A 13,511-nucleotide genomic window follows, 5' to 3' on the forward strand; every position below is an offset into this window, starting at 1 on the left:
TGGCATCTGTTCTTCTCTATAGCACTGGTAGAGGATGGTTTAAAATGGTCAATGAGGAAAGACAATCAATTTAAAAGGAAGTTGGACCCAAACCTCCAGTCACTGATTTAACAGAAATGAACAATATAGCTACTGCCAATGTCAGAGATAATCATCAAATCATCAATCAAATATTGAATATTTCACTGGGTGCCACCCACATGTTGGTTACAGAAAGATTTCATACACATTGGGTTCTGCAAAAATCAACATTAAGTGTGTTCTCATCCTCCCTTTGGACCAGACCTAGTACCATGAGACTTTTTCCTGTTTCTCAATGTGAAGAAACACCTTTGTGGAAAGTATTTTCATCACCAAAAGCAGACATGTGAATTAAACATGTTTCTAGTTGCACTATATTATATTTTCAACTTGTTCCATCATGTGATACATAATTACTAGCAAATGACAAGTCATGCTCCTGGTTTTAAACTAGTCCAGTAACCAAGATCGACCACTAGAATTATTTATATTACTTTAATAAGGAAAAACTTGATATAAAAATCATTAAAATGCATGATTACTCTTAGATTATAGTTTACAGGTTAATATCCTCCAATCTATCACACAATATACCCAGAGTAAAGGGTATACTACACTCAAAGCCATTGTATTTAGCTTATAAGTGATTATAAATTGCCATTGGTAACTATGAATACTCAATTTTGCAAATAATTTTTCATGAGTTGTGAGCACTTGAAATATAGAGGTTCCACAGTATACTGTGCTAATGAGTTAGCATACAAGGTCTGTCCCAAAAGTAGTGCGACTTATTTTTTCCCCAGTTAGATGGATGGACTGGTGGCAGTTTCTCTGGCAGGGATCAAGGAAGAGGAGTCTTCGGAAAGGCTGGAAGCTAGTGGCAGTGGGCTACCAGGCTTTGTGGAGTACAGATATTTCGTTTGCGAAATCTCTATGACATAACCTTGTTACACTCTGTCATGAACCCATTATCGGAACATCGCTATGCCGTCAAATTTTGCATGAAACAGGGAAAAACCAAGAAAGAGATTATGACATGCTCAAGGCAGCTTATAGTGATAATGCCATGGGTAGATAGGGTGTTTTGGAGGGGCACAAGTTGTTTCAGGAGGGTAGGGAAGATGTTGAAGACACTGAATGTTCAGGCAATCCTTCGACCTCAAAAAGCGACAAAAATCTTATGGGAGTGAAGGTTTTGTTGGAAACAAATCGCAGATCAAGTGTTCACATGGTTTCTGATGAACTTGGTACCCCTAAAAGTGATGTGCATTGACTTGTGACTGAAAACATGGGCATGAGAAAGGTTTGCGCAAAGTTAGTACAGCGAATGCTCTCAGATGAACAAAAATAAACTTGTACGTGGACCTGCCAAAAGCTTCTCGACCATGTGACTGAGGATCTAAATTTTTTAGACAATGCCTGACCAGACTTCTTCCTCTTCCCCCACCTCTAATCCATCCTGAAAGGACATCACCATAGCTGCCTTCTGACACCATCCTTCTAGCTGCCTTCCTGACAGTACCTTCCCAAAGGCATACGAGGCGTGGAAAACCCACTGGCAGCGATGTCAGGATGCACATGGGTGCTACTTCGAAGACTTTTGCGTGAATATATCAATTCTTAAAATAAATTTGTTTTAACGACTCGGTCCTTCAACTTTTGATGAGGACCTTGAACACTTTCAACTATCTTGCTACAGCATGTTTTCTTATAATAGAAACAAATATTTATGGCTCAGGCAAACTGAAAGTAGATTTTCATGTTAAGAGTATCAAAGTTAAACTTTTTCCAACTTTTTCAGAACTCAAATGATTTTATGAATGATTTTGGCATCAACTCTTCGGAAAATATTCCCATATGTGGCGAGGAAACTTAATCCTTGCCTATTGTTCTCTCAATTAATGAAATATCACTCGATGTTGGTAATTCTGTGATGGGTCATGCAAAGTGACTCTGCTAAAATATTATAGATAATGGCAACATTTGAGTGATGCATGAAAAAAGAAAAAAAAAGGCCATAAAGCATAGAATCTGCCATGAAGAAAAAACTAAGAGCCTTTTTCATACTTTTAATATTATGACTTTGTAAGCAAAGTAGTGGTGATTATTAAACATATGATATTTAATTGTGTAATTTATTTGAGATCTCCGCCACAAATTATGATAGAACTCCATATTTCTATGAATATTTCACTGAGGTAAACAAAAGATCAAAGGTTTGAAATACAATTTTGGAACCACATGCTATTCCAATTAAGCAATGAAACAGAGTGGCAGTCAAAAAACATATACATACTGATCTGGCAGACCTCATTCAGCAAAAAAGTGCTACTTTCTTGGCTATGGTTTTGGATGGTACCGCTACCGGTCAAGCAAAACTTGCCATACCATGGATATATACCGTACCTGCTTTACATAAATGAACTTGATGACATTATGAATTTTTCTATTAACAAAACTGCACTCTGGTGCTCCACCAAGACATGCAAGCTTATCTGCATCGAGTATTTCCAAGACCTCTGGTTAGGCCAAAGAGTTCCTATATGTTCTCTTGATTTAACACCCCAAGGCATTTATCTTTAGGAGATTCTAAAACATGCCATGCATTTCAGAAATCCCACCGGACACCAACACAGACATTGCCCATTGAGATGTTCATTGTATTAATTAATGTCTGGAAGCTATTGGCAACCACTTTGAGTACTTTTTTTAATTGAAGAGGTCACAGGTAACTCATGATGTTAGAAGAAATTTAGTATTGAAATATTTACGCGCAATTTTCTTTTCTCAAGTATGCATACATTTTTTTGAAGCATTCTGTATTATTTACCTAATAATGCAAAAAAATGACATTGATAACTCATGAAATATGCATTTTTACTTTAATTTATGGTCAATATCATGTTTTCTTTGTTTCTGAGCAATTGCACCTCATCAACGAGTGTTTTTTTCCTTGATCAGTGTAAATTATTGTCATAGCAAAAATAAAAAAATATCACTATATAGACATATAATAGATATTTATTAAGGGTACTAAGGAAATTATGTAAATTGAGTAAAATGCTAACTTCAAGAAGCATAATGGTGACATTTCACGTCATTAATTCTGATGATTTTAAACTCCTCCATAGCACCCAATCTCACTTAAAGTATAAGGGGTTAATACGCAGAAGAATTTTGATTAAAAATACCTTCAATCCATTGGGATCATCTTCCAATTCATTCTCTGACAGAGGAGGTTGAGGTCGCTTCGATTTGCCACCCTTGCCTCTCCCTTTGATTCTTGGCTTCCTCACTTGTGCCTTGTCACTCTCCTGGTCATCAGCGCTAGCTTCATCTGTGAAATGTTCAATGACTATTAAGTGGCTAATGACCTCAAAGGAAAAGATATTGGGATACACCCATCTCAAATGAATCCTAAATGAAGCTTTTTATCAAAGGCAAAAATAAAAAGGTAACTTACATTATTATAACATGATCCTTAAAAGCATTAAGCTTTCCAGTTCATCATTTCAACTGAACATATTACAAATACCCATTTTTAAACTCCATAAGCCCAAAGCCATACCTCCATAATCATAGCTGATCATTCATTATGCAAATGTGAGGGATGTTGAAAAAACCTTCACACCAGGATACCAGATTAAATAATAAAAAGTGATTACATCAAATAATTTTAAATTCTGTCGGCTGGTAGCATTTTTCAATGTTAACAGTGATTCCAATGCATTTATTTCAGTAAGAGAGCTTAAGGAACCTCCAGCAAAATAATAATGTGTGTTTGAATGCAACATGTAGGAACATCAGGAATATTTCCATAAAACATTATGAATTTTGAGTTGACCAACTTCAAGGAGAGGAGATATCTTACTTTACAAATCCTTCGCTGAGGAGTAACTAAATAATAAACTCAGTTCCTACTACTTCTAGAACAATTAAGTAGATTGAAAAATATACGTAAAGGAACTTTTTCTGAACCACATTTCTTATTACATAAAAAGCAACACACATCTTACAGAGCTTAACACAGAAGACGTCTGGTAGGGTTGGTGTTGGGTGGGCATAGGGAAAGGGTGGTCAGCATGCCCTGATGTATACTTTCACAGTGCACGATGGCCGGTTTCATTCAGGATTTGGCATGGGAAATGATAAAATTCTTGATTTCATCCCTAAAACAAGCAATTACACCATACTTTTATATTTTTTCTGCTTTAATATAACTAGCTTTTTGCACTGAAGGACTATTAATTTCATTCATTTATTTACCTGTTTATCTTATAATTGATTTTTGAAATTGCATCAGTATGGGTTAATTTTAATGATGGCAAACTAAAATTTGGGAAATTTCCTCTCCACATTTAATAAAAACTTTGAATATTTCAAAAAAATACTTATCATGGCAAAATTGATGACACCGACAGGTACAAAGTCTTATACATATCATGTTCTCCAACCCTCTGGGACTGTCCCATGCTCAGTTGCCTTGCTTCCACCCCTAACCTACTTGCTTAGCCTCAGTCTTACCTTCCTACCCTCTTCCCTGCCCCAAAACCCACAATCAATCACCTCCTCCGTTTCCATTTTCTGTTTGTGCAGTTGTGGTGAGGGCTCTGTTCTCGCCGTTGTAAGCTTTTGGGGCATGACCAGACAATGCCTGTGATAGGCGACGGACTCTTTGACGTCACGGGAAAGGCCCGGAAGACCTAAAGCGGGAAAGCCTCGGCGAGGTCGTAGGAAGGGTTTCTATAACCCTAGCGGTTTCTTGGGCACCGCCAAAGGGCCTCGGGGGCAATGATCCTTCCTACGCCTCCAGGGAGGGAATCCCAGGTGGGAGGAGGGGCTACCGGGCCAGTGACCAACGTCACGGGGAAGGCCCTAGGGAGGGGTGCCGCCGCGCGCGGACCAGCTTGGGTCGGGAGTGTGGTGCGGGGGCGGAGAAAGAGAGGACCAGGGAGGCGATCCGGACCGACGCGATAGAGGGTCAGTCTACTGATATAACCTGCTGCCGAGACCCTGTGTTCGCCCGTTGGTCGCCGCCGCATCGGAGTATCCGAGGGACTCCCCGCTAGACCACCGACATCGGACTCCCCGCTAGGCCACCACCATCGACGAAGCCCCGCGTTCATCAGTCGGCTGCCAGCACGTCTGCGGATGATTCCCGCCCGAATACTTCCTTTCCCCTGTAAGTTCCCTGCCTTACCCGTTCCGGTGCTTGATCGAGTCAACATTACCAATCTGACCCCTCTAATAAACGGCTGAGGATCGCAGAGTGTCTTGCTGGCTTCACTCTTACCCAAAGTCGGGTCGTCCTTCCCATGTCTTTACGACACAGTAAAACCCATACACACAAAATGCGACTAATTTGATGAAATTGGTTGTACCATAACTTTATTTCCATGAAATATATTTTTTATTACTGAAATTCCCCATCGATAATGCGCACCCAGAACTTAGTAGTTATCATAAATTTGTAAAGATACCGCGCGCCCAGGGCTTCATAGCTATCTTGAACATTGTATAGATGCCGCGCATCTGTGTGTGTGTGTATATATATATATATATATATATATATACATAGCATGTAAAAATACGTCTATATCCATATACTTGTGGGTCGCAGTAGTCCAGGGGGTACAGCTTAGGACTACTGACTGGAGGGTCCCGAGTTCGATTCCCAGGCAAGGCACTCTGGGCAGCTGCAGCTCCACCCAAGCTATGTGATTTTTCGGGTACCAGATGTTCCTGGGAAACCATAACCGGCACAGGGAAAGGAACTGGCCCCCCTATCCTCATGAGTGAATTTCACACGCCGTCGGGCTTAGTACTGGGTGAGCTCTACCATCACCTACCAAACCGACCTTCGGGTTGTGTCTATGGTTTTTTTTTATCCATGTATCCATGTACTAATAGATGGTAACATCCATGAATGCATGGAATCATAATTGCCTGTGGCTATATCTACCGTAAGTCCACAGAACATTAAAGCCAGGTGATTGAAATTAATTCCAAATGGAAGGATCAAAAAAAAAACAACATTTACCAGCCAAAATAATATGCTGCCTTACTGCCTTTTCACTATGATTCGTAAGTAGAAACGAGACTTAGGTTTGGGCGCCCTTTTATTTGCTATATAAATTAACTTTCAGCAAATCAAGTACAAAAAAATAAGAGAATGAATGAAATAGAATTTTCTTGTTTTGTATGCTTTACTTCACTTTGTTAGTATTCGTGCTCAGCTGTTCTTTACACCCTTCAAATTCTCTGAAAGTGCCGCCTACATGTTGATTGTTTCAAACCTGAATTGAGTCAAGCTTTTGTAATTTAGAAATTTCCCAAGAAAATTACCCATGGAGAAGAAAATATGATACAGCGATCTTTAAGCTGGAAGTCATCCATTTCAGGAGAGAATAAGGAAATTGCAAGGCTGCTTGGATTTATCCCTACATAACTCTTTTAAATTAAAGTTACGTTCTAGTTGGGAAAGGTATATGATGTCTGGTATGAAAGACTACACAGAATCAGGAAGGATTAAAAGAGCGTCTTATGAAGATATAAGCCAGTAGTTCCTGGATAGTTTGCAGCGTGTCAGAGGGACTTGCATAAAAAATGGATTTGAAAAAGCTTTAGGCAATATTTCAATGCCAGTGCTAGAAGAAGAGAAAAAGTGACCTACCCATCCTATCATATATTTAAACGTACGTGTAAATAATACGATGTACTCTACGTATACGTGAAGTGTTATGTATTAGAATAATGAAATATTACGCATTAGAATGAATGCACTATAGAAATTAGTGTTTCTTCTTTTTCTCATGGATTTACGAGATGAAATAACAGTGTAAGTAGTAGATCTGTATAAAATATAAAGCAATTAGAAAGGCATGCTTCCAGACTAATTTATTTTTGCAAAATTCCTCTATAAATTGTGTACACCGGTCTGTATATGTAATTTCCATTACATAACATGCATCGTCATTTTTTTCGATAATCTGAACATTGTTGTATAGATAACACGCACATTATCGATGGGAAAATATGGTAAATTCAATGGATAGATATTATTATTAACAAAATTAATTTAATGGCATAGTGCTACACTTACGTAATTCCGTTTTAGACCTGCAAATTTTATTATTCTAGAACTCCTAAAAGCCCACACACACAAGTAGTAGTAATTTTTAGGGGAGGCGACCAGCAGCTAAGGTCATTTGCATGATTTGAGATGGATGAGAAAGGAGGAAGGGTGGAGATAAACCCATCATCAGCATTTGCCTACTCTTAAAGAAAGGCACCAAGGGGTCCAAGGTTTAATGTCCTATGTGACGGATGGTGTACTCACTCAAAGTGCTCTCAACAAAGCACCTCAAGTAGGGATCGGGGTACCACTGAAAAACATCTGCTAGCTCCTGGATTGAAACCCGGGCCCTCTCCGTGGGAAGCCAGTACCTTAGCTACAGCACCATCCCAATCCCCACACACACAAGTTACCACTAAAATTTACCCAGAGAGAAAATACTTGATTCCATAAAATGAATAGTTTAAGAGACTAGTTACATTGTACATCTTGTAACTGTATGCTTATTAGTTATGTGAATAAATTATGTGCATGTGACCAGAGTTCTGTACATTAATGGTCATTAGCAGGTAACCTTAGAGGAGTAGAAGGGAACAGGAATGATTATATTAAATAGACCATAATTATATAGTGACCTTATATGCTCATAGGTTAATAAAATGTGAGACAGTGAATGCTTTATAGAGTATTGTAAGATGGAATGCCACAGCCTAGATTAATTAATATGACACTTTCGAGCCTCACAAATCACCGAGCTCTCATTTGGCTTTCATGCTTACAGCCAGTACTTTAAAATATTGTGTAACATCCTCAATTAAATAAATCTGAATATTATTATCTATGATATTACATCAAGAATTTTTCTTTAGTCAGAATTTCTATTTGTAAATTTTAAAAACTCACCTATGATTAAATCCCTTGCAATATCATACAATTATTAAAAATATTTTGCAGTTTTGTTTCCCAATTACTGGATAACTTTTAATGCAAAGGAATAATAAGAGATTTCAGCCAAAAGTTTTGCACACATATTTCCTTGGGTACATCTGATGACAGGACTGTGTTCATTTGTCAAATGAACAATGTCATTGGGAGTGGAACTTAGCACATAATTTTAAATATGTCATGCAACCATTAATAAAACTAAAGCTGAGGACAAAAAATGCATATACCTTCACTGACAGCAGGTCCAGGCACTTTGGAAATTATTATATCCTCTTCAAGGTCAACAACGGTGTCTGGTAACAATGGTTCACTTTGAGCAGATTCCGCTTCAACCTCCGCATCCGCATCACTATGGGTATCACCTTGGAATGTGGCAAAATTTTCTATTTAAAGAAAGTTACCAAGTTATATCTTGAACTCATTTAAAATTGGGTTGATTCACCTGAGTACAGCGTGCATGCACAAGATGGAACTCAAAACTTTTGGTTTAGCAGACAGGCATGTTGCTCACCAGACTAGCTATTTACAACCAAAACATGTACTTAGAAAAGCAAAGGAATTCAGAAATGGTACAGTTTAAAACACACTGCAATCTTTGAATTGATATACAACCAATGCGAAGTTGAGCTCAAGATCAAAAAAATAAAACTCGATTGTGATACATGTTCCAGTTATAATATATAAGCAATCCTTGGGCAAAATATATTGATTGAACTAGGAAAAATGGATCCAGACAGAGGCACTTTAATTGTCCAGAGATAGTTGTGGAATGAAAATTTTGCATGTTACAGAATCTGTACTTTCACTGATTTCATCAGTAGGGATGATAGCTGAATAGGGTGTTTACTACCAGCTGGATCAGCAGCTGCAGAATAACTGAGCTTCTAATTAAGGAGAAAGCCAAGTTATAGATGAAAGATTAGCAATTTTCTGATTACTTGACTAATATGTTCAAGATATTAAGCATATAATAATACACTGCCAATATCTAAAAATTAATACAATGAAGATATTTAAAGAAACGACATCCTAATTATGCATACATAAGAGAAGAAAAGTGACTGTTCTTAAACCTCCTTTCTGATTAAATACTCACTGGATTACTTGCACCAAAAGGTAGTCAATGCAGGGGATAATAAAAATATTCAGAAAAAATCCCTGCTATTCCCCTCGGCATTTAGAATTACCATTTAACATAAAATAAAGGCTGCTAAGGTCAATGTAATGTTTAGTTAGATTATTATATCACTAATTTTTAGTTTACTGGTCAACTGACAGTGAAGCTGAAGAACTACCTAGGTATGGTGCTGGGCCACAATCATTATGAAAATATCAAGCAATGCATGGGATCTGACAGACGGAAATGTTACAAACCCATTTTTGTACTTACATTCATGAAATTATTAGTTCTCTGATTGAATTGTTTTCAAATCTAAGTTTTCTATGCATATTTTTAGCACAGTTGTATTAGCAAATGTAAATAGTGGCTAAATTTACACCAGAAATATAATCAGAAATATGACCTAGCAACAACTTCTGTGCGATATAACTTTTTGAATGTATATTTAGAGGAGAAGTTGAGAATTTTTAAGCCTTACATTAATATATCTTCCACAAGATTCACTATTCATGTCATGTCATTGGTGGGGCGCATTTGCACTTTGCATTACACCTAGTGTATAGTACGTTTAAAATCCAGAACTAAGGTCTTTGCATTTAAACACATGAACTAGCTAAAAGGGATATATACTTGAAACATTGATATATGCACTGTATAGCTGGCTCCAGTTTTTGGCCACCTAAAATTGGAACTTTAAAGCTCGACTTTGTGGAACTTATCACTCACGGAAAGAAAAATTGCAACTTTGATAAATCCACTCGATGTTTTTAATCTTATGACCCTGGTTTCAATACATACATTCAAAGCCACTCTTTGGCAGTCTGGAGCAGAAATCCTTTGAATAGAATGCCATTTTATTCATTTAGCGTTTTATAAATTCTAAAAGCATTAAAAAGAGTACAATTAATAACCCATAGCAGTTCTTTCTTTGACAATTTCATTGTGTCTCAACCTGTCTACGCCTTTCATGAACTTGATAAATGAAACAGTTTCTGGCGTCACTTGGTGGAAATTCTTCATATTGAAATTAAATTTAAAATACTTTGCCTTTCCACATAAACCACTTTTATTACGACCTAGGTTTCGTTATGGTATAACATCATCAGGTAAAAATACAAGTCAAACAGTATATATAGTTCTGGATGGAGTGGAAGAGGAGGGAGGGAGGAAAGCAAGGATTGGTTGAGGTAGGAAGAGGAATGGTAACATTGAAAAATTAGCAGGCTGGGAGAGGGAATTAATAAATTGTTGAAAATATAAAATAACAGAAATATACATTTTTGAGAGAGAAAAAAAAATTTACACAAATATTGTTGAAAAAATAAAATAAATTTTCTTGGCGTCGATTAGTTGGCAGAGGAGTGGGGGAATGGGTATTGCGAATGGCACTGGGTAATTAGGTGATTAAGTAGCAGGCTGGGAGGAGTTAATTCATTGTTGAAAAGGCTTAGCTTGGTGTCAGTTTAATTGGCAGATGGGCAAGGAAAATACAATAACGGGGAACGCGAAGGGTAAAGAAATTCATTAGTCAAAACTCTCCTCCGTAATCCATGTGCTGAAGCATTTCTAATTGCTCCAGTACAGCGAGGCGGTGACCTTTCTTCTCAAAGTGCAGGATTTCGGGGATGAAATAGCTGCTGTGACCACAGTCTCTCAAATGTTTGGCGAAGAGTGACGTGGAGATGTTTTTTCTAAAGCATGCTTGGTGTACTTAATCACGTAATTACCCAGTGCCGTTCGCAATACCCATTCCCCCACTCCTCTGCCAACTAATCGACGCCAAGAAAATTTATTTTATTTTTTCAACAATATTTGTATACATTTTTTTTCTCTCTCAACAATGTATATTTCTGTTATTTTATATTTTCAACAATTTATTAATTCCCTCTCCCAGCCTGCTAATTTTTCAATGTTACCATTCCTCCTCCTCCGTCCCCTCTTCCTACCTCAACCAATCCTTGCTTTCCTCCCTCCCTCCTCTTCCACTCCATCCAGAACTATATATACTGTTTGACTTGTATTTTTACCTGATGATGTTATACCATAACAAAACCTCGGCCGTAATAAAAGTGGTTTATGTGGAAAGGCGAAGTATTTTAAATTTAATTTCATGAGCTTATTGTATTTCCAAATGCAGATAGGTTTTGATTGGTAGTCCTCCGATCCTATCTTTCAGCCGTGTAAACCTATCCCAGCGCTGTGAATAGTAATAGGCATCCTCACCACCCTTTTGTCTTTTCAAATCACCAGAAGCACTTCACCTTTACGAGAAAATTGTCACCGTACCTTTTCATTGTTTTTGCCTTACTCTTCAATGTGGCAGGGAGCCCTCTATTTGACCTGATGGTTGTAGTAAAGATTCCTCCTAGAGTACTGTCATTCATCGATGCTCTTGTCGAAGTCCCTTTCACTTATCAAGAAAGAAGTGGATTTTCTATTTATGACCTTCACTATAATATTGGAATCACTTCCGCTCTCGTCGCTCTCTTTTGTCATACTCTAATGGGTCATCTGAGAAGTCAATGGCGAACAGATCTGATAAAATTTCTTCATTGCGCAAAGCACTCTCTTTCCTAAGTAATACCTCCAAAATGAAGAGGGACAACGAATAAGTTTAAAGCTGTTGAAATTGAAGTTGCGTGTCATTACAGAAAAATAGTCGGGGATTTAAATACAGTTAAACAGCTTATACTATAAACATTACTTTAAGGAATAGAAAATTAAGTTACCATTGTTCTTATGAAACAACAAAAGGCTAATGAAAAATAACCACCAAACATGTGAATAATGTTATTTAAAAGTTTCAAATGATGCTCCTAAATAAAGAGAATTCTGGTCATCCTTCCGCAATGATAGGGATTTAAATGACAAGAATTCTCACCATCCATACACAACGTGTCAAATCATATGTTTAGGTAATAGACCTACCTACTATTAATTACTTCATTGTTTGCCCATTCAGAAGAGTTTACAAGGGTTTCAATGTCAATAAAACATCAGCATGGAGTCCAAAACTAAAAGATATTTGTTCATCCTAAAATCAATAATTCTTTGTTTCAAAATCTTCACAAGGTTTCATCAAAATTTTCTGTTCTTCATAATTTGCACAGTTACTTCTTTCACAGAAAGCAACAAGAAAAAGTGGTACTTTTCAGAATATAATGTTCATGAAAAAATAATTAAAATGATGAGTAAATGAAAATATTATTTTCTCCCAGCTATGAAATAAATATTACAGAGAGTAAATAGAAAAAATACGAAAAAGGCAGAGGGTTAAGGTTTTAAGATAAGTTAAGAGGAAAGTAAGGGGCACTGAACTGCTTTTGAGTAGCCACCAATAACATTGCTTTTAAAGAAATCCCTCCTTGGGACAGTGTATGTGTGATAGAGTGCTGTGTTCACACAAGAGAGCTTGAACTGAGAATGGGGGTGGTGGCCCCAGGCCAAATCATCACGGTCTGCGTGATATAAGTTTTGAGATGAATTCTGGACACTAATGGATTATTTTTGATCAGTCAATACCAAGAGATGTTTTGAACCCATATGACATTCATCCGAAAAAAGCAAAGGGAAAGTCATCTTCTCTGGGTGGTCCAATCCTCCCTCCTCTCCTGCCTTTCCCTTTATGAGAAGACTGGAAAGGCAGGAAGGGAAAGCAAAAGATAATTCCTTTCCTCTCCTATGCAATATAGCACAAGGGTTAATGAATGTTCATAAAATTGTAGTTAGCTAATTTGTAATAATTATTGCTTTTCCATTACCGTTCTCAATATGGGCAAAAAAAACAGCTGGAAGTTTTAAGAAGACCTTTAATAAGACGAATACATAGCGTTCTCTACTATCCATGGTTTCAGCCATGGAAAGTCTTGGAATGCATCACCCATGTACAAGGTTTCTACCATACATTTTGTGGTACAATTACAATATCCAAATACCAAATATTATCTGTAAATATGTACATACAATGTTATTGATCAGTGGAATCAAAAATGTTTTTAGGCTGTTTTTATAGTACTCTATCATGGGACAATACAGGAAATAGCATGCACTTGAAAGAATTACAATTCCCAATCAAGTCACAATGCAAGAGTGACTAGAATAAGTACAGCATTGGGATTCCTCAGCATCCATAAAGAATATTCTTAAAATTATAAGACCATATAGTTCATCTACAAATTCCTATACTGCTGACACTCAGGAAACATCATGAAAAATAAATAATCAAAATAAAAGAGTCCCATTATGTTATAGGAATGAGAATGATGAGGGATTTCAAGTAACACCATAAATGTATCATGATTTGCAACAGAACTTTTTGTCATTTGATGAGGAACCTGGTGTGCAGCTGTC

At 37.2% G+C, this 13,511-nt stretch overlaps 1 protein-coding gene across 1 annotated transcript in view; it reads right to left on the reverse strand.

Moving 5' to 3' along the window:
* The window catches only part of woc (without children), a 78,600-nt gene that overhangs the window by 11,706 nt on the left and 53,383 nt on the right, over nucleotides 1–13,511 (reverse strand). The window contains exons 14-15 of the mRNA XM_071589518.1: nucleotides 8,269–8,403; nucleotides 3,213–3,358 (exon numbers count right to left, since the gene is read on the reverse strand). Coding sequence (XP_071445619.1) covers nucleotides 3,213–3,358; nucleotides 8,269–8,403 — 281 coding nt within the window. The remainder of the gene's footprint in view (nucleotides 1–3,212; nucleotides 3,359–8,268; nucleotides 8,404–13,511) is intronic.

Source organism: Hetaerina americana, unplaced genomic scaffold, assembly GCF_022747635.1.
Source record: "Hetaerina americana unplaced genomic scaffold, ioHetAmer1.1.p SCAF_1, whole genome shotgun sequence".
Lineage (NCBI taxonomy): Eukaryota > Metazoa > Arthropoda > Insecta > Odonata > Calopterygidae > Hetaerina > Hetaerina americana.